The sequence below is a fragment of the Oenanthe melanoleuca genome, chromosome 15 (genome assembly GCF_029582105.1).
Source record: "Oenanthe melanoleuca isolate GR-GAL-2019-014 chromosome 15, OMel1.0, whole genome shotgun sequence".
In the NCBI taxonomy this organism is placed as follows: domain Eukaryota; kingdom Metazoa; phylum Chordata; class Aves; order Passeriformes; family Muscicapidae; genus Oenanthe; species Oenanthe melanoleuca.
Window position 1 is genome coordinate 7,634,450 of NC_079349.1, and position 25,489 is coordinate 7,659,938.

Consider the following 25,489-nt stretch of genomic DNA (forward strand, 5'->3'; position numbering starts at 1 on the left):
CAGAGCGAGGGGCAGGGGTGCCGCCCGTCTCAGCGCCTCCTGCCGGCTTGGGGCTGCGCTGGTCACGTGCCGGCGGCCGCGCGGCCATTGGCTGCCGTGCCCTGGCCGCTTTGTGCCGCCCCTCACTATTGGCCGCGGCCGCGGGTGCTGCCGTAAGCGCGGTGGCCATTGGTGGCGGTGCAGCATGGCGGGCGTGGGCGGCTCCTGGCGGGTGAGCGGCGCGGGGCGGCGGGTCCGGGACCGGGAAACGGGGGGCGGTGGCGGGACCCAGCTCAATCCGGCCATGTCCGTCCGCAGCCGCCGCGGTCGTGCGAGGACTACTGGGGAGAGTGGAAGCATTGCCGCGGGCTGCTCCACGCCTTCCACCACTACTACGCGCACGGGGAGCTGCCGGATTGCGGCCGCTGGCGGGAGGACTACGAGGCCTGCCGCGCCTGGGAGAGGGACGGCGCCGCCGCCGCGCAGGTACCGACCCCGCTCCCCCCCCCGGCTGCCCGGGTCTCTGTAGGCCGCGGCTGCTGGGACAGAAACCCTGCAACCGCGGGGGCTGGGGAGGGGTTGGAAAAGCAGGCGCCGGCTCGGAGCGGAGGTGTGAAGGATCCAGGGAATATTTTAAGTTCTCAGCTTTGAAAGCTCTTGATTTCGGTTACTCTGATATTTCCTTCCTAATCGGAGAAGTCGCCACGTTACAGGGAAAAGGCATTCCTGAGGTGTGCAGAAATGCCCCTGGCTGCATCCCGCGGACACTGGAGGACACAAATCCTGCAGCGCAGGATACAGTGTTAACCCCTCCCTCCCTCCGGCCAGCCAGGACAGCTTCTGCCGGGGAGAGTTCCACACCACTGGGAGTTTCCTTCATCACTTAGGAGCCAGAGGCAAAATATAAATACGACTTAGTTAAAAACTTGCATTCTGGCTTACTTAGATAACATTTAGCACATCTGTTTAAGCACGATAAATTTTTATTTCTTCTTTTATCTTAAATATTCACAGCAGGAAATCAGCTCTGTATGACTGCAACATCCAACACTATTATGGTAATATTATTTTTTCCTGTATTTCAGGAAGCTTTGTGCAGGAGTGAAAGAGCTCGAGTTATGGAGAAACAGAAATATGCTCCAGTGTGGAAGCTCAGGAAGAGCCCACCACCTGACTGGTATCTACCACTTGACCATGACAAATCAAATTAACAAGACTGATTTCTGTGTTTGGTTAGTAACATAATATACAATTCAGAATTATGCTGTTTTTTTTGGGTTTCTTTTTTCCTTCCACATCATCTAGAAGTTATACAACTGTAGTTCTGCCCTTCAATACTTTAGCACTTACTCAAAAACACTGAAATTTTATTTAAACACAGAGTATTTTTAAATGGAAATTTGAGGCACTTAATTTGTGGTCTTTTACTGCTGCCTTACACTTCAGGAGTTGACCTCAGCAGACATCTTCCAAATTAATGCATACATTGTCTAGCTCTGAGGGCCTCTTGCCTTCCCAGCTGGCATTGAGCACTTTTGGAACAAGGTACCCACTCCAGGCCTGCTAGATGGGGGTAAAAAAAACCAAGTTGGCACTCTTCCTTGCCAGTTCAGGACAATACCAAACACTGGCATTTAAAAGACATTTCCCAGAATCAGGACTGTGGTGGTTAAGAGCCTCTCACCTGGGGCTGCACACCCTGAAACTGCTTCTTTATAGAACTGCTCTCACTGTCCTTGCCTGGTGGCGTGTGTTGTGGCAGTATTCAAAACTACTAAAAAATACAGGTTTAAATAAATGTAGGGAGAGATCTGGTTTGTATTAGGGCAAACCCACGGAAACTTAGTTATAACAGTTACATGGCAATATAAGAAAATAAAAAAAAATGGCTTTGCCACTATGTAAGGTTGTATAGCTTTGCTAGGTGTGTTATTACCTGGATAGCCATTAAAACACAAAGAATACTTCATTATTTTTTTTTACAGTCACATCCTGCAGTGTTGTAACCTGCAAGAAAAATTGTTTATTCCTATTCCAATCTTTCTCCCTTCAGTCTGAGCACTTTTTGGCAGCTGAAGCAGGAGCTCCTCCATCACTGCGTGTACACCTTGGTGATGTCAATGCACTTCCCCTCGGGGGGATCATAGCCAGGAAGGGGAGGGGTGTAAGTGGGTCCGTCCCTCTGGAAGGGGAACAGCCCCTCGTCCCTGTGCACTGCTGCCTGGTACAGCTCCTCCGACTCCAGGCGCAGCTCCCTCAGTGCCTCCTGCTGGGATTCCACAAGGCCCTTAATCGCTTTCTTTTCTGCCTCATCTTGTTTCTGCTTAAACAAACACCACTTCTTCAACAGTAAAACTCTTCTTTCAGACTCTTCAGGAGAAAGAGCGGGAAGACTTCGCACCCTGATGAAGAGAAGGATAACACTGTAATAGAGAAATAGCCTGACTCCAAAGAGAAACTAAGAAAAACAAAATGCCTAAACCAAAAATCCCATCACCAGGCAAAAAACCCCCACCAAACCGAGAGAATACACTGAATTCACTAAGAATTTAGTCAGTCTGTGAGGTAGGTCTTTCAGTCAATCTAACAGGAAGTGCACTGTTTTTCATTATTTTTAGCAAGAACAAATAATATTTCCTTTCCTTGTTTTTGCCCTGATAAAAGTGGGTAAGGTTTTGTACCAAGGCTGGCACTATGTTGCAGGTTGTGCAGAGAAAGAAATTCACTGGGAGTACAGGTGCATGGTAAAAGACAGACCTACTGACCTGTTGCTCTCTGAGTACTTAAGTGGTGTTATGAAATCCTCAATTGGAATCAATTCTGGGGCAGCTTTTTCCAACTTTTTAAGCTTTTTCTTCATACGTTCCTTCTGTGCTTGCTCTTTCTTCACATCCACCTTCTTTTTCTTCTTTGGTTGTGCTCTACAAGGGAAATAGTAAATGAAAGAAGATATTTTGTCCTTTAATTCAACACCAGCAACTTTCACTTTCTTTCCCATTGCTTTGCAAATTAATTTGGTCCCTGACACAAGTTCCAGCCATAAGCTTTATTCAAATAAAGTATTTTACAGAAGCCAGTGACATGCCTGCTAAAATTCTCTGCAGAAAGAACTGTAACTGCCTGGGAAAAGCAATTTAGTGCTGAACATCACAATGACCAAAAGAAGTTCCACAAAAATTGAATTAGAATTGTTTTAACTGGCTCAGAGTGCAGCATAGCATGTTTATCATAAAGAGGCTTGCGTTGGAAAGGACCTTAAACCTTGTGAGGTACTAATCCCCCTGCCATGGGCAGGGAAACCTTTCACAAGACCAGGTTGCTCCAAGCCCCATCCAGCCTGGCCTTGAACAAGTATTCCTGTCATTTCACATTAAAGAAGACTGCAAGTGGTTTTATACATGCTTCTAAAATTTTTGCTTTTGGAGCCAAGTTCAGGCTGGAGATGTTACTTCTCCATGAAGACCCAAGATATCATTGCACACTCCACAAACACAAACTTACCCTCGTTCCTGCCTGGCAGACTGAACAAACAACATTCATGGTGTGAAACAGTTCCTCTCCAACAGTACCTAAGAGCTACCTGGGTATTTTAAATCAAGCTGCATCAAAATAAACCCAGACACTGAAATGTGGCACAGAAATACATGTGAGCTGCCTCTGCCTTCACAGCAAAGCATTTCTGCTTCAGCCAGGCTTTCACTGGTGTTGATCAGCAAGGAGTTCTGGAGCAATTCGTAAATCCCAATATTTCCAGCTGCATTCTGTGGTTGTGCTACTCACAAGCACAAAGTAATAATTGTATCACCTCTGAACTCCCCACAAGAGGCCAACAGTCCCTACCTGCTTTGGCATATAGAGACTTAAAAATGTACAGTTAAAGGTTAAATTTGGACTTGGGAAAATTTGTGTTCCCCCAGTGGATGAGAACACTTCTCAAAAGAACTCCAAGAAAGCTGCACTCACCTCACAGGGAAGGATGTCCTGAATTCCAACAATGAGCTCTGCCAGTGACCCTCTCGGAGTGGAACCCTCTGGGGCAGCCAGAAGCTGCAGGAGGAAAAGTAACATAAAGCATGAAGAGAAACTGACTCTGGTGATTTTGCACAAAAGCTATTTGTTATTCATATATTACAGTGATGAGTTTTGAACCATCTTTGGCCACTTCACTCATGGCAGGATACAGCACTTGCCCACAGACGGCCTCAAACTCTCGAGCTTGATAACTGATCCCAAATATGGACTGGTCGGTGTAAGCCCATGGGACACCGAAGGGTGAAACATAGTTTCTGGATAGGCTATAGCAGTTTTATTTTTAAGTTCTGACAATGACCCCTTTGAGGAGCTGGTATAGCTGGTATATATTTATATAGGTATATATACCTATAGCTGGCATAGGTCAGATTAGGAGAACGATACCGACTGTCGTATCTCGGCGGGTGTCACAGGAGGACGACACACCGGCCCAGGTGTCAAGGCACTGACTTTTCCAGGTGCGGGGCCCAGCCCGCCGCGGGAGCCCGGGCGGGGCTCAGCCTGAGGAACGGCCGGGAGCGGGCTGGGCAGGCACCATGGCTAAGGAACGCTTCCCGGGCTCCCTCCCCGCGGTGCTGAAGCAGGGCGGCCGCAGGCCCAGTCCCGGATTGCTGCTCCAGCCCTACCTGAGTCGCGCCCCGCGGAGCCCCCGCGCCGCCGCCGCCGCCGCCCACATGGCCCCGCGTGCGCCACGCCCCCGCAGGCCGCGCTCCGGCCCCGCTTCCCCTGTTCCGGCGCACAAACGTTCCGGCGGGCACCCTGCGCGGAGCTCCCCCGCCGCCGGCACTGCACCGCTCCGCCCGGCAGGGGGCGCCCGCCCGCGCCGTATGGGGGGCGGCGCCTGGCGAGGGAACAGAGTGGTCGGGGACGCTGTTTCCCGCCGGGCCGGTTAGGCGGTTGCCAGGCGCCGAGTTCCGGCGGTGCCGGATCGCCGGCGGCGCCGGGCGGGGGATGCGGCGGGGCGGCGGCGGCACCGGGAGATGGAGCGGCGCTGAGGAGGCTCGGGCCGGCCGGGGGCGCGGGCACTGCGGCGCCGGGCGCGGGCCCATGTTGGCCGGCGGCCGCTGAGCGCCGCGGCCGCGGAGGCAGCCCGGGCGGAGCCGCCCTGGGGTCCCGAGGGCGGAGGCCGGCGGAGGCCCCGGGCGGGGAACAATGAAGCTGCTGAAGCCGACGTGGGTCAACCACAATGGTGAGGGCCGGCCGGGCAGCAGGTGCTGCGGGCCGGCGGGGCGGCAGGTGCCGCGGGCCGGCCGGGCAGGTGCGGCGGGGGAGCGGGCGTGAGGCACACGCGGGGTCGCGGGGCGGGCGGAGCCGCGGGCCACTGCCAGGCGCTCCCCGGGCGGCCGCTCCGGGAACGGCGGCTGCGGGCGGCGGCAGCGAGTCCGCAGCCCCGCTGTCCCGGTGGACGGCAGCGGCAGCGGAGCCCGGTCTCTGGAGCTGGGCGGGTTCCTCAGGGCGGCTGGGGAGAGCTCGTACCCCAGGAGGGGCCGGAGGGGCCGGAGGGGCCGTGCGCGGCAGCCCCCGGAACCCGGCTCGCCTGGCACGGCGCGTTCGCTGCGGACAGCGGGCACAGCCGCGCCCGGGCTCTGCACGGGGGCCTGCAGGCTCTGAGGGAGCGCTGAGCTGCTTCTGCTGGCCAGGCATGGCCGCGGGGCCGCTTCGTGCTGGTGAAAGTGCGGAGGGATAGCTTGAATGAGTATAGGCCGTGCAGAAGAGAGGAGGAGTTCTTGTGCAGAGGTCGAGATGCTCCTCAGGATGAGTGTCCGGCCGGTATGAGTGGGTGTCCAGTGCACTGCACTGACCACCCGGGTCTCACATTGCTGGGACAAGTACAGTATTAAACGTCCTCTAATGCACTGAGCTGTGCTGTCGTTCTCCATGGAGGGAAAAGTTTCTTCCAACAGTTCTTTCAAAAGAGCTCTCTGAATTTATGTAGTGTCCTGTCCACCAGTCCTCTGGTTAGGTTGAAGAGATGTGTGAGCTGAAACAGCTTAGAGTGAAGTGCTGATATTGACAGAAGGCTCTGTACTTTCCTTATGTGGCAAATACAGGGCAGCGTCAGTGTTTATGTTATATTTACACTGCTTAGGATGAATTTCCAGATTAATACCTGTACTGTTCATGATGAAGCAGTGAGAAGAAATCTAACATGAAGAGCTCACTTCTGTTTATGCAAGTTTTGGCCCCAGATTTATGGGTGCAGCTTTATTTCAACTGCAAATTTTTTACTCTGTCAATGTGTAAATGTCATTAGCTGGGCTCACGTAGCTGATTTGTATCTAGTTATTCAAGCTGGAAAAGCGTGCAGGTACAACTTTACAGCTGCCTTTCTGCATGTATAGTGTTCTTTGTGTTCATGTTGCAGATTTTGATAACAGCTTAAGCCTTGAGTTGCCATTTGTGTGCATCTTTACTTGGCCTGCTCTCCAGGGACTGTAGGCAGCAGATGGACTCAACCTTGTAACCAAAGATTGTAGTGAACTAAAAAAATGTGGAAGTGCTTTATTTGAGATGTTTTTTTTTTTTGCATTTCTGCTTGGTTACTCTAAACAAATGCAGCATTTACATGTTAATCTGTGGCTGCCTGTGGTTGGACTGTCCTGTGCCTCTGCTTATCTTCAGTGGGAGCACAGGAGCAGCTGAATAAAAACTTTCAGCCTAAGCCCTTAGAGATCAGAGATTAGATCTGATCACAGTGATTAGATCTGTGATCTGATCTTTCCTTTCTTCTTCAATGGGTGCACCTTTTTGTGTGGGTATTTTATGTATTTGAAATCTATAGCAATTTAGAACACATCCAACCATCTGCAGCAATGTAGAACACTGCCTTCAGGCCAGCAGGACTTCATTTGTAGAGCCCTGTGATACTTTGCCTGGTGGATAATGCACTACACAGGGCCTTGATAGTCCTGAATTTTACTCCCATTTCTGCCATTGACCTTTTGGGATGAATTTGGCCAAGGCAGTCATAGTTTTGCCACCTGCAAAACAGGCATTTGCCACCAGCTCCATTTGTGAGGTGCTGGCAGGGCTGCAAAGGTGTGCAGGACTGTGTGACAGTCACACATTCCTGTCCTTGGGGCAGGGAGTGCAGGATGAGAACTGGTGAGTTTAGTCAGCCTCTCTAACGTACCTGGGTTCCGGATCCTCCAGGCATTGCTGCGTGAGGAGTCTCCATCACTCCTAATGGGCCTCCCTGTTGGCTCTGGAACATCTCCAGGAACAGGGTGAAGAGAATTTACACTGTGATTGCTGGAGACTCTGTGATAATTCTTATTCCTTTGATTTCTGCACAGGCACACGAGGCTGCCTCACTGTTCTGGTTTGTGAGTGAGTCCTGAAAGCAGGGCTGGCTCTTCCACACGCTAGATCCAGCTGCTGTCATTCCAGCCTTTTCCTCTTCCCACTCACTTTTGGGGGTTTTGTTTTACTGAGTGGACTAGAATGATGCTTCCAGGCATACATTCTCCAGGAGCTAATAGACACTAGAAGTGAGTGTTGTAGCCAGGAAATCCAGCACACCTGGGAGTTGTGTGCTGCACAGCCAAGATGCCGCACGCTTAACAGTAAAAGCAGTTCAGCACATTTTGACTCTACAGGTTTTTGCCTTTGAGTTCTTAATGCCGCTTTTTCTGAGTGCTTATTGGAATTATTTCTTGCTCAGATGCATTTTTTATAAGCTTTTCACACACTTAATGTGGGTTTATTAGATTTTGCATGAAATTCTCATTATTGTTGTGTTCTTCTCTTCCAAGTGTCTTTGCCTTAGAGCAAGGAAGAATATTCAAGAGTGCAGTCTAATGGTGGGGGTGGGAACAGATTCCTGTAAGGTACAAGTGGTGTGATTGGCTTCTCCTTCCCATTGTGGCATTCAGTCGCTCTGTACAAATGCATCATGCATCCAACAGCCGCCTGTACACACTCAGCACTCAGGGTTTTGAGAGCCCAGGTGCTTAAAGACACTCGTGCAGGCAAACACTGATCCCTGTGGGAAAGGAAGTCCCTTGCTGTTCCAAGAAACCCTTGCAAGCCCCAAGGTGCTGCTCATGTGTGACAGCTTGTGGAAACTGGAGCCTGCTGTTGTTTAAATTTAGGAATGGAGTTTATCTCTCCAATCTGTAATGTAAATATTTGAATTGATTTGTGAGTCAGGTTGAATGTTATATATTAGGTGGGCTGGAAACAATTTGAATAGAAATTCATTCATTTTGGGGTAGAAATTTACCTAAAACTGTTCTTATGTTTAATTGATTATTGTATAAAGTTAAACAACCATCAAAAATGATACAATATTTAGAATTGTTTTTATTCTTCACTGATGTATTTTTTTTTTTTTTTTAAGATGGGACCTTCTCCTTGGGTTTCAGTTATCTTACTTAGATCTTTTGTTCCACGCTTGTTTTGTTATCAGTATTTCTTTAAGTACATAATGGATATTTGGGTTCTTTAAACAAATAAGCCCACAGGACATCTGGTATATCATAAGGTGTTCTGTTTTTAATGAGCCTTGTTTGCTTCCTTCTGTAATGTGATTCTGGGAGCTTCAATAATTTAAGCTTATCTTTTTTTAGAAATTATTGCAAGAGGTCAGAATGTCTTAAAACACTGTGTTAGATTTTAGTGTTGCTGCTTAAATAACACATTTTGCATCTTTACTGTTGGGAAACTCAACACATCTCCAATTAGGAGCATGGGAAAGCTTCAGTCACTTTGAAGCAGAGACCTTGTGCCTTTTGGCTTGTTTCAACAGGAACTAACAACATAATCTAATAAAGACATGAACCCAGGGAAGAAGGTGATTGCTATCAAATAATGGCTCCTTCTTCATTATTTTGAGAAATTGAAGGAAGCAAAGAAAAACCCAGTATCTGTGCTCAGTTTGTAAACCACAAGTAGTATGGAACAAGTCCTACAGCTTTAACCTGCTACAGTAATCCAGCACTGTAGATGGCATTCTCTTGATAGTGGTACCTTGGCAATTACTTTTTCATGCTGAGTTTCTGTCCTGCAATCTGTTTTTGTTTGTTTGTTTGTTTGTTGGTTTTGTTTGTTTGTTTGTGTTTGTTTTGTTTTTTAATAGTAACTGGACATTGGGTACTGGGCAGATCATTGTGTGTCATTAGTTACCTGTGGAATAAGATTCCTTCCTGGATCACAGTTGAGCCACGTAGGAACTTTGTTGTCCAGGGTTTCATTTATTACTGCTGCCTTTCCTGGGTGCAAAGTCCATGCCCTCTTTAAACTTCAGGTATAAAATAGTGCCCTGTGACCTGACAACTTTCACTGAGGTCTGAGTTTTTAGGGTTATAGCCATTTATGAAAATCTGCTCAGTGCTTATTTGATTGAACCTCAAATTCATACTAGGAAAAACCTAAAAATAAAATGTTATCTTGCTATGTAAATATATGGATACTTTTTGTTTGAACACATGGTCTTCAATGCCAGTTCCCATTCATGTCATAAAATAGAGGAGAACTGAAAGTGACTTGGAGTGACCAGAATGATCAGAAGTGTGAGAAGTTCCTTTGTACAAGGAACAAATGAGTAGAGTAGGACTCTTTGGGTGAGGAGTGGGGCTGTGGGATCACGATGAACACAGTGAGTGTGAGTGGCAGAAAAGGGATCAATGCTGAGTGATTTTCCTTCACTGCCCTTATGTACAGAATTAATTGTGTTAAAAGTAACAAATAGCTGGTGCAGATCCATGGAGTAGGAAGTTCCTCACAGAGTCCATGGCTGAGCAGTGGTTCTCTGTGTAGGGAGTGTTGATGGTAATTATGGATCTGAGAAATGGCTGATTTAACTTATAGAAGAAAGTCCGTTGAGGCCTCCTGATTCAAGAAGTCAGAACTGTAATTTCTTTGGGGTTGGAAGATCTTAGGAAGAAGCATTGTGTACTTAGCATTGTACAGATCCCTCAGGACTTATCTAGTGATGGTTTCTGAACACAGAGTACTGGCCTTGGTGTACATTTTCCCTGGTGTACTAATTTTAAGCTTTTAAGGAGAATTTGTAGCTAAGTTACCTCTGACTCTCTAAACAAGTAATTTGCTGAGTTTCTTCAACCGCATCTGTGGATCTGTGAAAAATCTTTGCCCAGGAGAAGGGAGAGAACTGATGTTACTGCTCCTGTAGAGTTGTGCTCTTAAGGCAGAAATTGGAGAGGCTGTGGTAGTTTTAAACATGTAGTAAAGGAAAGGAAAAATATAACATGTTAGTAATTTCTGCAAAGCAATGGGTGCAATGACAACTTCTTGGAATGTGTAGCAGATCTGCTTTGTCTGAATAGTAATGGTAGAGCTGGCCAGGTTGTTGTTGTTTCTGATTTGCTAGGAAAGTTTTCTCTTGGTGTGAATGACCCAGAGGCCAAGTGAGCCAGGTTATTAGAATTCAAAGGTCTTTGATAGCTGGCTTCCTACTCTCTCCTACACATCTAATGGCAAATACCAGAGTATATGAGCTCTTCTTGCCCAAGACTTGATGCAAATTGAAAAGGTCAAGCTGTTCAACCTCTAAGGTCTCCAGAATGACCTTTTCAGTAAGTTTCAGTGGGCTCAACTATTTCAAATGATGCACTGGCTTAATTTAAGGGAAATTCCACATTTTGGAAGGAATAAAATAACTGTTTGTTATATTACCTACTTTTGGAAGGTAAAATAACTGTTTGTTTCTTGTTTGTGATTCTCTAAATATTCATCTTAGCCCCAAATGTTGCATTTGAGTTAGTAGAATTAAAGCAAGAATCAGGCACAGCAAGCTGAAGAAAAAACACAGCTCATGTGTGTCTCAGCTCATGTGTGCTATGTGGTCTGAAGGACTTGGAAGGAATGTAAGCTGAGTGCCATCTTTCTGTGCTTAAGGTCTTTACTTGGCTGCCTATAAAAATTTTAAGGGAAATCACACGGCAGAGTTGCAATATAAATCCAAATAAAACAAACCTTAAAACAAGTCAACATAAAGGAAAGTCAAAAGGAAGCCGAATGTGTATCCCTCAAAAAGTAAGAAACAGTGGGTATTTAGATGAGGATTTTATTAGGAGTTTAGTGTCAAGGATTTCAGTTGCTACAGTTGGATATAAAACTTGCTGTTGGATAAAATCTCCAGATTTATCATTTATGTCTTAACATATCATATATGTTAATATATGTTAATATATCTTAACATATATGAAGATAAGTGCAAGGCTGACAGACTTGGGAAATTTATCAAGTAATCTTGATGTGTGAATACTGGTACTTTTGGCTGTTAGATAAATGGCCTTATTTTATAGTGGCATATATGTGATCTTGCTTGCAGAGGCATTCCAGTTTGAAAGGGTTGGAAGTGCTGCCAGAAATTCTTTGGATGTGGAAATCGCATGCGTGTTCTTTCACAGAATCCTTAATGGTAGCTCTTGGAGCATCATTGAAAGCAGGAAGCTTGCTGCTCCCCTCTTCCTTTTCCTCTGCAAGGGTTCAAACAACTGTGAACATATAGAGAATGAATATGAGCCAGTGGTCAGAGCAGAACAGGTTGGAAGTGAGAGCTTTCTGGTTTCCAAAGCTGTTCCCCACCCATGTTATTTGTTACAGAGTTTACTTTCTAGTTATTAGCTTTCTTCTGAAAGATATGGCATATGGAGAATTGAAGGATTTAAGAGTAATACTATTATGGTTTGTCCTCCTCTTTCTAAATGGAAGTCATAAAATCAGAACTAGTTTTTGGGTAGAATTACATTAACAGAATTGAAATTTGAGATGGGTAATTGCAGATGCAGCCTGAGACTGGGAAGGGTCTTAAAAAAAACAAAAACAGAAACCAAAAGAAGACTTACTTCAGGTCATCAGCTAATGAGCTGTAGAAACCTGGAAGAATTTCCATACTCAAATACAGTTTTCCTTGTTGGCACTTGCTTTGTGATAGGACTTTGCTTTGAGGTATTTGGCATATCCTACTGGATTAAGTGTCCCTGGTTATCGCTGGGTTTTGTGGCATGATAACTTCCATATAGGCTTTTAATAGGCTGCCATTTCTGTCAGCAGGCTGCTCTCAGCTCTTGTAGTCAGCTGTAATTCTTACAATTTGAATCTTTAGAAGAAAGTTACTTGCCAGCCAGAAGAGTTATGGTGGTTCTGGCATTACCACATTGTCTTGAATGTAAATCAATTCAGTATGTTCCTGCTTGTTCTCTAATTCCAGGAAAGCCAATATTTTCAGTCGACATTCACCCAGATGGGACCAAGTTTGCAACAGGAGGACAAGGTAAGTCTCTGTACTGGTAGAAAGCAGAATTTTGGGTAATAATAATAATAATAATAATCTTGTGCTTTCACAGCACTTGAATTGGTTTGGCCCTTTTAAAAAGACATCACTTCTATCTCTAAGAAACAGATAGTTATTAAAATGTATTGGGAAGTGCTGCTGCTCCTGCAGAAGGCAGGGTTACATGTTCTGATGTCCTCATCCTCTTGGATGTCATTGAGATAGTAGCTGCTATCAGTGATTGAGTTGTGGCCATATGAGCCAAATTTCCTTTTAATTTGAAGGGGAACTGGATGTGCAGTTGAGCTTTTTCAGTTGCTAAATAGTAGAGCTATTGGGACAGAAAAATCCAATTATATAAATAGAATAGCTTAAGAAATATATCCAAAAATATTATTTGGTGCATAATAGTGCATAATTTATGTTGGCTACAATAATTGCAATTTAGTATTTGAATATGTATCTTTTCTCTTTTAAAATACACTTTTATTACAAGTAGTTGTCCTTATAGTTGGTATTAGTTATGTACAGCATGACTTTTGTACAAGGCTGTATAAATTTATTTTTAATAGCTTCAAGAAAAATAAAGCACTTCTAAATTGGTCTAATTATTTCAAAGCTATATCTGTATTCAGATGTTTCCAAAGTCCCCACTGCAGTAATACCTAAATTTTCACATCTATTCTGGAACTGAGATTAATTTGAAAAGCTTTTTTGCATGTATTTAGAAGAAGGGGCTTTTTGGTCTCTTACAGGTCAGGATTCTGGCAAAGTTGTGATCTGGAATATGGCTCCTGTCCTGAAAGAGGAAGATGAAAAGAATGAAAATATCCCCAAGATGCTTTGTCAGATGGACAATCACTTAGGTAACAAAGTTGATTGGTTGGGTTTCTTTGTTACTGATTATTGGTAATTTGTCAAAGCTTAAGACTTACATGTCTGTAATGCAATAATCATTCCTGTCCAGTGGTGAAGAGTCAGTAAAACACAGCAGAGTGGTCTCGTACTTTGGCTGTATCCTTTTCAAGATATTCAGTAGAAATTTTTGTTAAAATGTGAGGAAATGTGCAGAGGACTGTAGATATCTTTGGAAATCTCCTCCCTATAAGCTTTTTTCAGCTGTGGCCATGAAGTATGGCACATTCTGGGAGACTGGGGAGCTCTGAATGAAAGGACAGGAGAAGAAATAAGTGTAAAAGATACATCATATGAAGTATATTGGTTATAAATTATTACATTTATTACATTATAAATCATTGCATTTAGAATTAGTATGGTCACTTGACAAGTTGTCCTTTCTTTTCTTCAAAATATACCTTTCCTTCTTTGCCCTCTAAATCCCACTTTATTTACCAGAATAAGTTTCCTTCATTAGAGGAATATTAATCTTTCTTCCAGCCTCTCTTGGTGAAGCTTTTTAGATAAGGAAAAGGGTTTTTTAAGTAAGAAATTCCTCAACTGCTACTGAAAGATAAGTACCAATTAATTTATCTAAAGCAGACAGAATAACTGCTTTGAATGGAAAAAGCCCACTTAAATCCTAAATGTCTCCTGTCAAGTTTTGCTTGTTATAAATCCTGTCTGCAGTCCAGAACCACTTATTCACATATTTCATCTTGCAAACTTTCTTCTCTGTGTTTCAGCTTGTGTGAACTGTGTGCGATGGTCGAACAATGGCGTGTACTTGGCTTCGGGGGGCGATGACAAGCTGATTATGGTGTGGAAACGAGCTGCGTAAGCATGTTCCTTCCTTCAGCTTTATATTCCATTTCAAGTGGGTTACCTGTGACATCTTAGTGCTTCTTCCCTGTGCTGGCCTTTGGTAAGCTCAGTGCTCCACCTGGTGTGTAAGGAGCCAAGAGCTGGGACACCAAACACTGGTGTTGGAGATCTGCCTGCTGTCCTTTGGGCTGGAGGGTGTCTGCCTGGGCAGTCTCTCTCCTCTGGAGGAGCTTAGACATTTCCTTCTGTCCTTTAGAAAGCTTCCTTTGAGATTTGAAGAGTCACCATAAATGTTACCATTATATGCTGTCTCTAGAAATTCTACATTTTATTGAAGCTAATTTTTTAGTAACTGGAATTACTTTCTCTAAAAAAATGCTTTTTCTTCCCTTCTGTATTGTAGGAATACCTGACTATAAAACAGAAGTGTCTTTTGCAGCTGGTTTTCTTTTAAAAAAGTGAAGAGCTTGTGGTGGTTCTTTTTATAACTGTTTCTGTTTTAATTAGGTACATTGGACCTAGCACTGTGTTTGGTTCTAGTAGCAAACTTACTAATGTTGAGCAGTGGAGGTGTGTATCAATTCTCAGAAGTCATTCAGGGGGTAAGTTTGAAGGTGTTGAATTAACATAATTTGCATATATTTGGAAAAAAATTGCTTTTCAGCATCATGTTTTCGTGTTTTAAATATGTATGTTTGGTGGCAAGTCAGTAATTAATTTTAAGAGCAACGATTAAAATTTTAAAAAATACAGTTTTTAATGAAATGCAATTTTTATACAAGTAACTTTGGGCAAGTGTGGTAAGTAGGAGAAAAACTAACAACTAAGAAACATATTTTTCTATTTTCTAGCTTAAAAATGAATCTGAATAAAGGAAGCTAAACTGCATTTTTCATTAAATATTCATGCTAGCGTGATCTGATCAGCAAAAGGCCATGTTTTTGTAAGCCAAAGAGTATCAATATTTATTTAGGAGGAAAATACGTAAAGAGCAATGCAAAAGTTGAATAAATAAATAATTTCAAATGCATTTTGCATCTGCTGACATGAGCTGTGAAAATCAAGATGGAAATCACTTTGGTCACTCCATGTGTGTTTGGAACGAAGTGAGTGCATTGTTGTAGCTTCTGTTACTTTTTCATTCAAAACAAGACAGAGTTCTTTGTTCAGGCATTAGTATTTCCTACAATTACTAAACATTGCATTCTTTCCCTTTTGGTTTTTTTTCTTGACCCCCCATTGAACATAGAAGTTGAGGAGATTCAATCCCAATGTGTGTTGCTTTCTTACCTTCCACTTTAGTGAGGTGGTAATCATTTCTCAGTGACAGCAAAATATTGCTACAGAAGAACAAGAGTTCTTTGTAAAAAAGCTTTTTGATTTTCTGATTACCATCAATCTCTTAAACAGAAAATTTCTTTTCCCAAACAGATGTGATGGATGTGGCATGGTCTCCACATGATGCCTGGCTGGCATCCTGTAGTGTTGATAACACTGTAGTCATCTGGAATGCTGTCAAATTCCCAGGTGAGAGCTCTGAAGATGTGCCAGTATGTAAAGCTTTGTGGCAAAGTCTTCCTTCCTTGGGTATATTTCACCAACTCTCCAAATCTCCAGGAGGGAATCGGTTGTTTGTATTTTGAGGTGACACATCTGCAGTCGGGCAGGTCAGACCTTCTTCCAGGTTTGGATGGCAGTGACCAGGAGATTCCACACTGCTGCAGACAACAGCTGCATTCAGACTGTGCTGCTGATTTTGCATGAAAAGCATGATTGCATGTGTTTATTTGCATGCCATTTATTTTAAGTAGCTTCCAGTACTGATACCAGAGTTTTTAGACTTTGAAGCTAGCTGTGCACCCTCTCAGCCTCTCCTCCCACAGGCTGATAAGCAAGAGTGTGACTGAAAGTAGGTTACCAGGCCTGCCAGCCTTGTGTGTCTGTTGAGTCACAACTTTGACTTGGTTCACACTTGCTGCACAAAGCTGGATTAGTTGTGATAATCTTTGGGTGTGGAGGGAAGGGTGAATGTTTAACTGAAATTCCAGTTCAAGTACTGCTTTCCACATCTTCAAAGTGCTGCTCTGAAGCACTGGGACTCTGCTGCTCTTCCTGCTCTGACCTGCCTTCTAGTGTTGCACCTCTTATTCTGCCCAGAATTCTCCTTATTACTTTTTTTATCAGTTTTTTCTTAAGTATAGGTTCCAATTTGGTTGATATGTTGTTTTACACTAAAGAAGGTTATACTTAGTACGCTGTTTCAAAAAGATGTTGTAAATTTTCTCAACACTCTGCCCTAAAGGAGATAGCAGTAACTACTCTCTATTCTCAATTTTTGTGTGCACAGAAATTCTTGCCACTTTGAAGGGGCATTCTGGCTTGGTGAAAGGGCTGACCTGGGATCCTGTTGGAAAATACATTGCCTCTCAGGCTGATGATCGCAGTTTAAAGGTGTGGCGGACCATGGACTGGCAGCTAGAAACCAGCATCACAAAACCCTTTGATGAGGTACTTCAGAATGTGTAACTGTTCAAAGTGAATTCCCTTAGAATGAATGAAAACTAGAAGAATAACTGATTCTGCACAAGTATGAATTAATTGAACAATGCTGAATCAAAGGAAGCTCTCAGCAGCTTCAAAAGAGAGGAAAAAAGAATTACTTTCTCATAAAAATATGATTGACTAGAGACTCTTACTACCATTTGTTATTGTGGATGTCAGAAGTTTACATGGGTTGTGTAAACAATTAAGTAAATTTCTGGAAATGCAGTGGTTATTCTGGGGAAATGTTGGTACACTGATCACAATAGCCTGACATTCTTCCCTATGCATCTTCTATTGGCCACAATCAAAAATGAGGTATGTACTTAGGAGGGATCTTTGGTCTGGCATCATAGGGCTGTTAGGTGATGACATTGATGAAGAGGGGACAGAAGCTTGTGCTTGGTGAGTGGAGTGTTCTGCAGTGATCTGAGGGTATTTTTATTAGTACAGTTACTCTTTCTTATAGACCTTGTCTGCTTCAATTCACGTGGGAGCTGGTGTGGCAAGCTGAGGTCTCATCATTAGTGATTGCTGTGTTGCAGCCCTGTTACTGGCTAGACTAGATACTGAGGAAACTTTTGTGTTGCTTTTAAAAAAGTTCTGAGTTCCTTTTCCCGCTTTTGATAGGGTTTCTTAAGTTACGCTACATTGCCTGTGTAAACATGGCTAAGTGCTGAGAATTGTGTGTGAGGTCATTCTTTTATATGCACAGGAAACTTACTTTGTAATCATATTCCCTACATCTGAAATTTAAATAGTTTGTATTCCAACCTGTTTGTTTGCCAAACACTTTTAAAGCCCTGATATGGTTTTTTTTGTCAGTGTGGAGGGACGACTCATGTGTTGCGCCTTAGCTGGTCACCTGATGGTCACTATCTTGTTTCTGCTCATGCCATGAATAACTCTGGACCCACTGCTCAGATCATTGAGAGGGATGGATGGAAAACCAACATGGATTTTGTAGGGCATCGGAAGGCAGTTACAGTAGTGGTGAGTGAGTGATAGTAATTTATCCCTGAAGTTAAAACTTGTATGTGATAATATTATATATAGATGTATAGAGGTGAAGATGGGTCTCAAGATTAGTAAAGCAAATGCATCATGATGATTAAAAAAGCTTTACATGTTGGAAGCAACCAGGTTGTTCTTGTGATGAGAGAACTGGATGTAGATGAATGAGACAAGGGGGAATACAGGAGCATGTTAGGAATGTCAAACATCAGCTTTGTTGGCTGTTCAGTGACTTGATAAAAATGATTTAGGTTTCTAGTGGGTTTCTGATCCCTAGTAAAATTCATATTGTTCGCCTTTCCTATGAAGGCATTCAGAAAGCCTCTGCAGCTGTTGTCAGTGCTCTTACAGAATCTGGTTTAGGATTTATTCCTATGAAATGTTACTTTTTCACTCTTAAATGGAAAATTAGCTTTGAAAGCAGATCTCCTGCTAAAATGTAATTACTGTGGTAAAATTTGTGCATCTCATTTGTTCAGAAATTCAATCCAAAAATCTTCAAAAAGAAACAAAAGAATGGGAGCTCCACCAAGTCAAGTTGTCCCTACTGCTGTTGTGCTGTCGGTAGCAAAGATCGATCTCTTTCTGTCTGGGTAAGTGATTTCTTTGCTGCCTTTGAACTAATGTTGGGGGTTTAGCACAAAGGTCTCATGTACAGCATTAAGTCTTATATTTAGTTTCATGTTTAGGGGTTTTTTTGTCCCTGTTGTTATAGGTTTAGCTGGGGGGGAAGGAAGTGGATTGGTATTAGTTCATTTCTCTAAAGTCAAGAGCAGTTAGAACCCCTGGCAGGTTGTGCCCTAAGAGGGAGCAGCTGTTAGGGGATAAAACATTTTGCCAAATAAATGCAACCTTATTTTCTTCCTTTTACTTCTCTTCTGTCTTTGTAAAGGAAAGAGTTGTGAAAGTGAATGAGCTTTTTAAGTATTCTTTCAACTTTTTGGTATCTAGAGTGGGTTTTAGGTTAAAATCTACACTTAAATTTTTATTCTGGCTAAGAGAAGAGTAGCTATTTTCACATTTTTAAATGTGACTGGAAAGTACAGGGAATCAATTTAACTGATTTATAAAGCTTTGTGATGAGAACTTGTGCCAGAACACACCAATTGTTAACTGCAATCTACTATTTATAGATTCCAGTGTAATATTTATCCCTCAATCTCTGGATGCATAACTAAATCTCTTTCTGGTAATGGCTACCAGTGCATAGCCATATCAAAGTATACTCTGTATATCTTACTTTCTATTTATATGATGAAGATTTCATTTGGAGTGGCTGATGAGGTTACAGAAGGTAGTACAGAGACACAAAGTTATAGGCTGTCTTTGCTCTGAGGAGCTTAATAAACATATATAGAGCACAGACCTATAGAAGCATAAATAACTACTGAAGATGACAGTGACACTGCATATGTGAACCTGTGAGCATAAAACTTTCTTGACCATATCAACCTCTGCTTCACTTCAGTTGTACTATACACTAGAGATATTAAGTCCATTGGTTTGATATTAAAGAGCTTAGAATGTCTAATTTAGAGCAGGTTATTGGAGTTTTCATATTCAGTTCTTTATTACTTAGCTGATTCTTAAGTGCAGAGGAGTCTTCTTTAAGAGTAATTGTGAGTCAAATTCCCTTTGCTCTTGATAGGTTTCACTTTCTCAGACAAGTAGTCCTAGTGAGGACATGGAAATGTAATCTGTTTTCTGCCCTCTTGTGCTGGCAGTTTGCAGCATCCATTTCTCAGTACAGCTTAGAATAGAAGCTGTCTTTTGCATCTGTGGAATTGCTTTTGGAGTGGCAGAGAGAGTTTTATGTCTGTGGTGTAAGGGCAAAGATGATTAAGAAATTCAGTCTGTGTTTCAGAAAGGAGAATTGAATGTCAGCTGTTCTTCAGATTGTGTCCCAGCAGTGGAACAGGTGACTTGGTGCTTCAGATGCACCACCAGGTGTGCAGCTGTTTCCTGGTCAGGTCTTGTTTGGTGCATGCCGTAAGGCTCTGGGAGAGTGTTAATGTGGTACTATCTATCTGTGGTAGTGTAGAACTTATACCTTTCTGAGTGGTGTTTCTTGTTTTCTTAAGCTCACGTGTCTGAAGCGACCTTTAGTTGTCATACATGAGCTGTTTGACAAGTCAATCATGGACATCTCCTGGTAAGTTGATTTCTGCTATTTGTTATGGAAGTCAAAGCATTGTTGTCAACTTTAGGTGTACTTATTAGCTTTGAATGCCTTAAACCAGTACAGATTGTGGTTGTTGGAACACAAGTAATTGGTTGCTGAAGGTTTTGTTTCTGCTGCAGCATCTTTGGTAGTAATATGAGCAACTAGCACGTGGTCACTTGAGATTATTAACTGAATAAATAGTAATGTATTTAGAAAAAGACACAGTAAAATAGCTGTGGAATGAGTTCATACTTGTTATGATTCTCTTACATAGGTTGTCTTAATTCCTCTCTATCACTTCCTTACTTCTGAAATTCTCCCTTAATAGTTACAACAATCTCTTGGTGGGTTTATACTGTGAACTTTAAAGCTTGCAATTGTGTGACTTCCTGGTTTCTATGTGCCATGTGAATTTTGCCATGAAACTCGGTGCACCACAGTAAAAAATTTTCAAATCCAAACCATTTTTCTTTCATTAACAGATTAAGGCTAGAAAGTCAGCAAGTAGAATATTTCATGAGAAGTGCTGCTATTGTTATAGTACAATAGCTTTGAATAGTTTAGTTTTCCTGTAGTGTTTTTTATTTCTCCATCTGCAATTTACACATTTTTCATGGCATGAAGTCACAAGGAATAATAGCTGGTTAACATTTTGCAGTCTCTGAGGAAATGGTTTTGTGGGATATTTGAGAGACAAAGGATCATTAGGAGCTTGATATTTTATATCCTGTTTACAAATTGAAACAGATGGCTAAAATGTCAATAAATGGTGTGTTCTCAGAAACATGCTTCATTCTGAAAACAGACTAAGTAAATTCTGAGAAACTTGATACTATTATATAATTTCTGTTTTAGAGTTTTAGACTTGGATCCATCAGCATTTGTGAATGATTGTTTTTACAGAACAATTACTTGGATCCAGGGGTCAATAGGAGCTCAGCAATTTTCTCTGCTAAGCAAACAGAAAACTCAACTTGTTTTTACTATTTTCTAACTTGGAGTACTCTTGCTGTACCTTGCCTGTTTCATGGTGCAGAGGCTGATTTCTCTGGATGTGATGCTATCAGGGCGCCAGCTGCCACAAAAATAGGGGTTTCCAAGTGCCTATAGCTGTAATACTTATAATAGATTTTTAATAACTTGGTTAGGACTTCGGAGTTGTGCCAGCTTTCCTTTCCTCTTCCCTTCTGTGTAACAATTAATCTGTAAGCCACTGTGCTGCTGTCTCTGTGAGCTCTGTACTTGGAAGTGTCTGGGGTAGAAGTCAAAATTCATCAAGTATTTTTTCAAATGTACAATAATAGGTCTTGTATGCAAGATTATCTGTTAAGATAGAAGGTATAGGTTCTCTTCTCTCTTTTTGTCAAGAAAACCTGACGTCCAGAAGAGGGTTGCTATGTATCCTTACAAATAATCACATGTTCAGTTTGCTTAAAAACCCAAATAATGAATGATAATAAAATCAAACCTGTGTTCTTGCTTAGTGCCAGGATTTTTGGCTTGCTTTTCAGCTGAGGGCTCCTTTCTAAACCCACTTCCGCAGAAATTTTGTTCATCTCTTGAAGGAAATGCGTTTATAATTTTCTCTCACTCATTGTGAGCACTATTCTGGTTTAGCCCTTCAGGAAAGTTTTCATGGTGCTGCTCATGCCATGGGCAGGTGTATTGTCCCAGTGCCACCATCCTTGTGCAGTTTGCAAAGGAGCATTGGCACAGGAACTCTTGCTGCCTGTCATCCTGTCTTCTCACTGTCCCGCTTCTTTGGTTCTATGAGTTATTGCTGTGATAATAAATCTTAAGCTGAGAAATTTATGGAACAATCCATCAGATTGCTACTTTGCATGAATGAAAGAAATTAAAAAACTAAGTTGGACCATTATTTCCCTCAGGACCCTTAATGGACTTGGTATCCTGGTGTGCTCCATGGATGGATCAGTGGCATTTTTGGACTTTTCCCAGGATGAGCTTGGGGATCCACTCAGTGAAGAGGAGAAGGTGCAGTAAGCACTCAGAGAACCTTTGATACTATTTCAGTGATGTATTGATTCAACTGAAGTACTGGCTTGTTTATAGGAGTATGTAATAACTGATTTCCATATTATAGAAAATGTGTTGCTCTTGTCTGCTCTACAAATAATTTAAAAAGAGTAGTCAAGAAGTGAATTTGTGGTATTAGTTTCGCTTCTGGAAAGAAAGAATTTGGAGAATATCCACTTGCTTGTGTATCATTATCCATAAGAAGTAATTATTTGGCTAAGGAAACAAGAAGTGGGTGCTTCAAAACACTATGAAATTTCTCTTTCACTTGCATATATGAAAGTCTTTTAAAATTGATTCCTGTTGGCTGTTTTTCCTCTCATTGCTATTAGCAACTAGAGCTTTGAATTTCATTTATTTTACATTTTGATTTAGTGTTAGTTGAAAACAAAGAAAAAAACCTGATGTATAAATGATACAAGGGGGCATTTTATGGATTCCATTAGATTTGTGAGATTCCCTCGTATTATAATCAGTGATGTCATGGTAGCACTTGTAGTCACTCACATCTTTAACACCCACAGAGCAACATTCACCAGTCCACCTATGGCAAAAGCCTGGCTATAATGACTGAAGCTCAGTTGTCCACCACCATTATTGAGAATCCAGAGATGCTCAAGTACCAACAGAGACAGCAGCAGCAGGGGGATCAGAAGAACTCATCAATTCGGGAAGGCTCTGGGAATGCCACAGCTCCCAAAGTGACAAGCATGGTTAATGGGGAAAGTCTGGAGGACATTAGAAAGGTAGGTGCTCTTGGAGATGTCAAATACTGAGTCACTAAATACCAAACTGTTAGGAAAGAACCAGTTTCTGTGCCCTGATTTGTGTTGAATAGCACCTTTCAACCTATGTATGGCCCAGCTGATCAACTTAATGGGTCATTTACTGGGACTTGTTGAAAAGTTAAATGCTTTTAAGCAGAAGTAAGGCTATGTGGAAGCAGGCTTATGGATATTTCTGTGATGTGTGCAAAATTCTTGGTGTGCAGAAAGGAAACCAAGAGTAACTAATGGCAGAGAAGCTGTAGAACTGTGTTTCAGTTTCTCAGTTACAGAGGTTGAAAGCATTATCTAATTCTGTCCTAAACATAGAACACAACTTTTAATTAAAGATTTGATACGCACAATGTTTTAGACTTGATTCTAAAGTGGAGAGCAGATTACATTCTCCACAAATGCCTTTTCTACAGATGGATAGATTGAAAATTGGAAGTGTTTGTCTTTATGGGAAAAAGTCTTTGTTAACAGATTTTTAATTGAGGCACCTCTTCTAATATATCTCTTTTTTTCAGTTTGTAAAAAAAAAATTAAAATAGCATTTCTCATTTATCAGAAGTTATGATAAAATGCATTTCCTAACAGAATCTCTTAAAAAAACAAGTTGAAACGCGAACAGCAGATGGTCGGAGAAGGATCACACCTCTCTGCATAGCTCAACTGGACACTGGGTATGTTTGAAAGCATCTTTAAAATCCTTCTTTACCTCTTATCTTTTTTGTTTGTTTGCTCTTTTCCTGTTCCAAACTTGGCATTCCAACTTAGGACACTGTAAAGCATTTACTGGAAGTAAGTGTGTATTCTTATGAGACACAGCTTCAACCAGTGTTCTTTTGCCATAAGATCTCACTTCTAATAGATCAAGCTAATTCTCATTATTTACTGTTATAGATGAACAATGCTCTAATGTATTGTTTATTTATATCTGTATTAATTCCAGCTTTAATATCCTTTGGACATGAGAAATTACTCTGGAAAGGTACCGAGGATTTATTTAGTTTATAAATGTGTATCTAGATGTGGAAAAAGGAAGAATGGAATAAATATTTTAGCTCAAATTACTATTTTTGAATTATCTTGAAAGTGGTTTTGAGAAATTTATTTGTTGTTTGTCTTTTTGTTTAGGGATTTTTCTACAGCATTTTTCAATAGCATCCCAATATCTGGAACTCTGTCTGGCTCAATGATGTCTTCTCAAAGTAACCAGCAGCTCATGTCACTAGATTCTAACGCAGCAAATTCCCTTAATACATCAAAGCCTTCTGTAGAGCCAACAGCAGCCAGTATAAAACCAACAGATGATGCAGCCAATAAAGATGGGTCAGTATTTGCTGTTTTGTTTTTCACTTACATAAATCTGTTTAGTTTTTCATTCTTGTTTCTACTTTTATAATGAAGAAATTATTAAAGTGGTTTCCTTACTGCAAAACTCCAAGAATCTAACCTTCCTGAAAATACTGAGATTTTATTAGTGTTTGGTTACTTTAAATATTGATAAATCAGGAAGGAATAAATCCATGTGTGTAGTTCTGGCAGTGAACTTCAGTGCAATGAAGTAAACAGCTGATTGATGCTTTAACTAAATTACTTGCTATTGGTTTGGTGGGTTGCTATTAGTAAACAATAGAAGGTGTTCCAGTAGTGTAAGTAGTGAAACCTAATTTATATCACATTCTGACCTGTGTCCTCTCTTCAGACATGGTGATCCTTCTTTCATGTATAACAACCCCATCAGAGCACAGTGACATTGACTTGTCAGTGCCCATGTGCTGCTGGGCCAGTGTGTCTTTCAAATTAATTACAGAACAACTGAATTTCAGAATTTCAAATTCATTACAGAGCCACTTGCTTTTCCCTCAGTGGTAGCACTGACTGACTGACTTCTAAGCATTTATAGCAGCATAGTGTCATTGAAACCTCTACTTCTCCATCAAATTCAGTTGAAATTGGCCACAGATTAAAAAATGAGCAGGTGGACTATGAGAAATGATTGACAGATGAAACTACTAAGTATCCTTTTCTTTGAAAATTGTACTTCTAGCAGCTTTTTAGTACAAGCATCAGTTATTCTAGAGCCATTCATTCTCTGAATGAATTGAAAAATCTCTAAAGTAAACAGCATTGAAATAATAGATCCCTGGAATGCTTTAGTATGGGGAAAACACATTCCTTTGCCTTAGAGTTATGCTTGGAAAGGCCTAATAATTAGGTTGGATTTTTCAACAACAAAATCTAAACCTGGCATGAATTGTTTTGTCCCAAATTGTTAGATTGATAAACAGTGAAATATAATATTGTAATGGAAATATTTGGTAACCTGAACAAGGGGTAAAAGCAGGAACCCCTGTGATCATTTTAAAAAGTGATCCTTTCCCAATAAGTACCAGCTGAAAGTATAATTTCCGTCCTGAATTTAAAATACACAGTAAATGAATTTGGTCTTTTAATCCAGATATGCAGCCACATGAAGCTCTGAGCTCTGAGGTGTATCATAGACAGCTTTTGAGAGCAGGCAAAGCTTGCAAAACACTGATGCATGGGAGTGTGGAAAAAGAATATCATAATTGATGATGTACTTGAGTGAAAGGTTTTCAACATGGTTTCTAGCCAGTATCATGAATGCTAGTTTTAAGAGCAATGCAGCTTACCAGTCTACATTTTTCAATCCTTCTTTTGCTGTGTCTTTATTGACAGTGTAAATGCTACCTCTGCCTCAGCTACTCCTTCTGCATCGTCTTCCTCTGTGTTGACAACTCCATCCAAGATTGAACCCATGAAAGCATTTGATTCTCGATTTACAGAACGATCCAAAGCCACCTCAGGGACTGCTGTTGTAACAAACACAAATCAGACTGTTGTGGACAGGTAAGACATAGCCTGGGGAGGGAGGAAGATAATAAAATGTAGAGTTTAAACACTAATTCTCTGTGGTGTAGGTGTCACACTGCTGGCACTCTAGAAGTTGTCTTGGGTTCCCTC

General features: G+C 41.9%; 3 protein-coding genes across 3 annotated transcripts in view; 2 read left to right on the top strand and 1 right to left on the bottom strand.

Annotated features, from left to right (window-relative positions):
- The first annotated feature begins 68 nt into the window (after window positions 1-68).
- C15H22orf39 (chromosome 15 C22orf39 homolog) lies at window positions 69-1,241 on the top strand. Its single transcript, XM_056504044.1, has 3 exons — window positions 69-211; window positions 298-465; window positions 1,065-1,241. The coding sequence occupies exons 1-3, from the start codon at window positions 185-187 to the stop codon at window positions 1,188-1,190; spliced, it is 321 nt and encodes a 106-aa protein (XP_056360019.1). The 5' UTR covers window positions 69-184; the 3' UTR covers window positions 1,191-1,241.
- A 16-nt stretch (window positions 1,242-1,257) lies between these two features.
- Window positions 1,258-4,743, bottom strand: MRPL40 (mitochondrial ribosomal protein L40). Its single transcript, XM_056504043.1, has 4 exons — window positions 4,638-4,743; window positions 3,943-4,026; window positions 2,745-2,900; window positions 1,258-2,381 (listed from the first exon to the last, which is right to left on the bottom strand). Exons 1-4 carry the CDS (start codon window positions 4,685-4,687, stop codon window positions 2,072-2,074), a joined length of 600 nt encoding a protein of 199 aa, XP_056360018.1. The 5' UTR covers window positions 4,688-4,743; the 3' UTR covers window positions 1,258-2,071.
- A 179-nt stretch (window positions 4,744-4,922) lies between these two features.
- LOC130259573 (protein HIRA) overlaps window positions 4,923-25,489 on the top strand; it is a 32,019-nt gene continuing 11,452 nt past the window's right edge. The window contains exons 1-15 of the mRNA XM_056504004.1: window positions 4,923-5,200; window positions 12,191-12,253; window positions 13,009-13,119; window positions 13,897-13,987; window positions 14,483-14,577; window positions 15,407-15,502; window positions 16,323-16,483; window positions 17,342-17,509; window positions 18,010-18,123; window positions 19,612-19,682; window positions 21,584-21,689; window positions 22,256-22,477; window positions 23,096-23,181; window positions 23,636-23,830; window positions 25,205-25,375. Coding sequence (XP_056359979.1) covers window positions 5,164-5,200; window positions 12,191-12,253; window positions 13,009-13,119; window positions 13,897-13,987; window positions 14,483-14,577; window positions 15,407-15,502; window positions 16,323-16,483; window positions 17,342-17,509; window positions 18,010-18,123; window positions 19,612-19,682; window positions 21,584-21,689; window positions 22,256-22,477; window positions 23,096-23,181; window positions 23,636-23,830; window positions 25,205-25,375 — 1,787 coding nt within the window. The 5' untranslated portion in view covers window positions 4,923-5,163. The remainder of the gene's footprint in view (window positions 5,201-12,190; window positions 12,254-13,008; window positions 13,120-13,896; window positions 13,988-14,482; window positions 14,578-15,406; window positions 15,503-16,322; window positions 16,484-17,341; window positions 17,510-18,009; window positions 18,124-19,611; window positions 19,683-21,583; window positions 21,690-22,255; window positions 22,478-23,095; window positions 23,182-23,635; window positions 23,831-25,204; window positions 25,376-25,489) is intronic.

What these genes read in the sequence shown, in the direction of transcription:
- C15H22orf39 (XM_056504044.1), top strand. Translation starts at nt 185, where the DNA reads ATGGCGGGCGTGGGCGGCTCCTGGCGG. An exon ending in GCGTGGGCGGCTCCTGGCGG is followed by an intron (nt 212 to 297) that starts GTGAGCGGCGCG and finishes GTCCGTCCGCAG; the next exon opens with CCGCCGCGGTCGTGCGAGGA. An exon ending in ACGGCGCCGCCGCCGCGCAG is followed by an intron (nt 466 to 1,064) that starts GTACCGACCCCG and finishes CCTGTATTTCAG; the next exon opens with GAAGCTTTGTGCAGGAGTGA.
- MRPL40 (XM_056504043.1), bottom strand. Translation starts at nt 4,687, where the DNA reads ATGTGGGCGGCGGCGGCGGCGGCGCGGGGGCTCCGCGGGGCGCGACTC. An exon ending in CTCCGCGGGGCGCGACTCAG is followed by an intron (nt 4,027 to 4,637) that starts GTAGGGCTGGAG and finishes TTCCTCCTGCAG; the next exon opens with CTTCTGGCTGCCCCAGAGGG. An exon ending in AAGTACTCAGAGAGCAACAG is followed by an intron (nt 2,382 to 2,744) that starts GTCAGTAGGTCT and finishes TCTCTTCATCAG; the next exon opens with GGTGCGAAGTCTTCCCGCTC.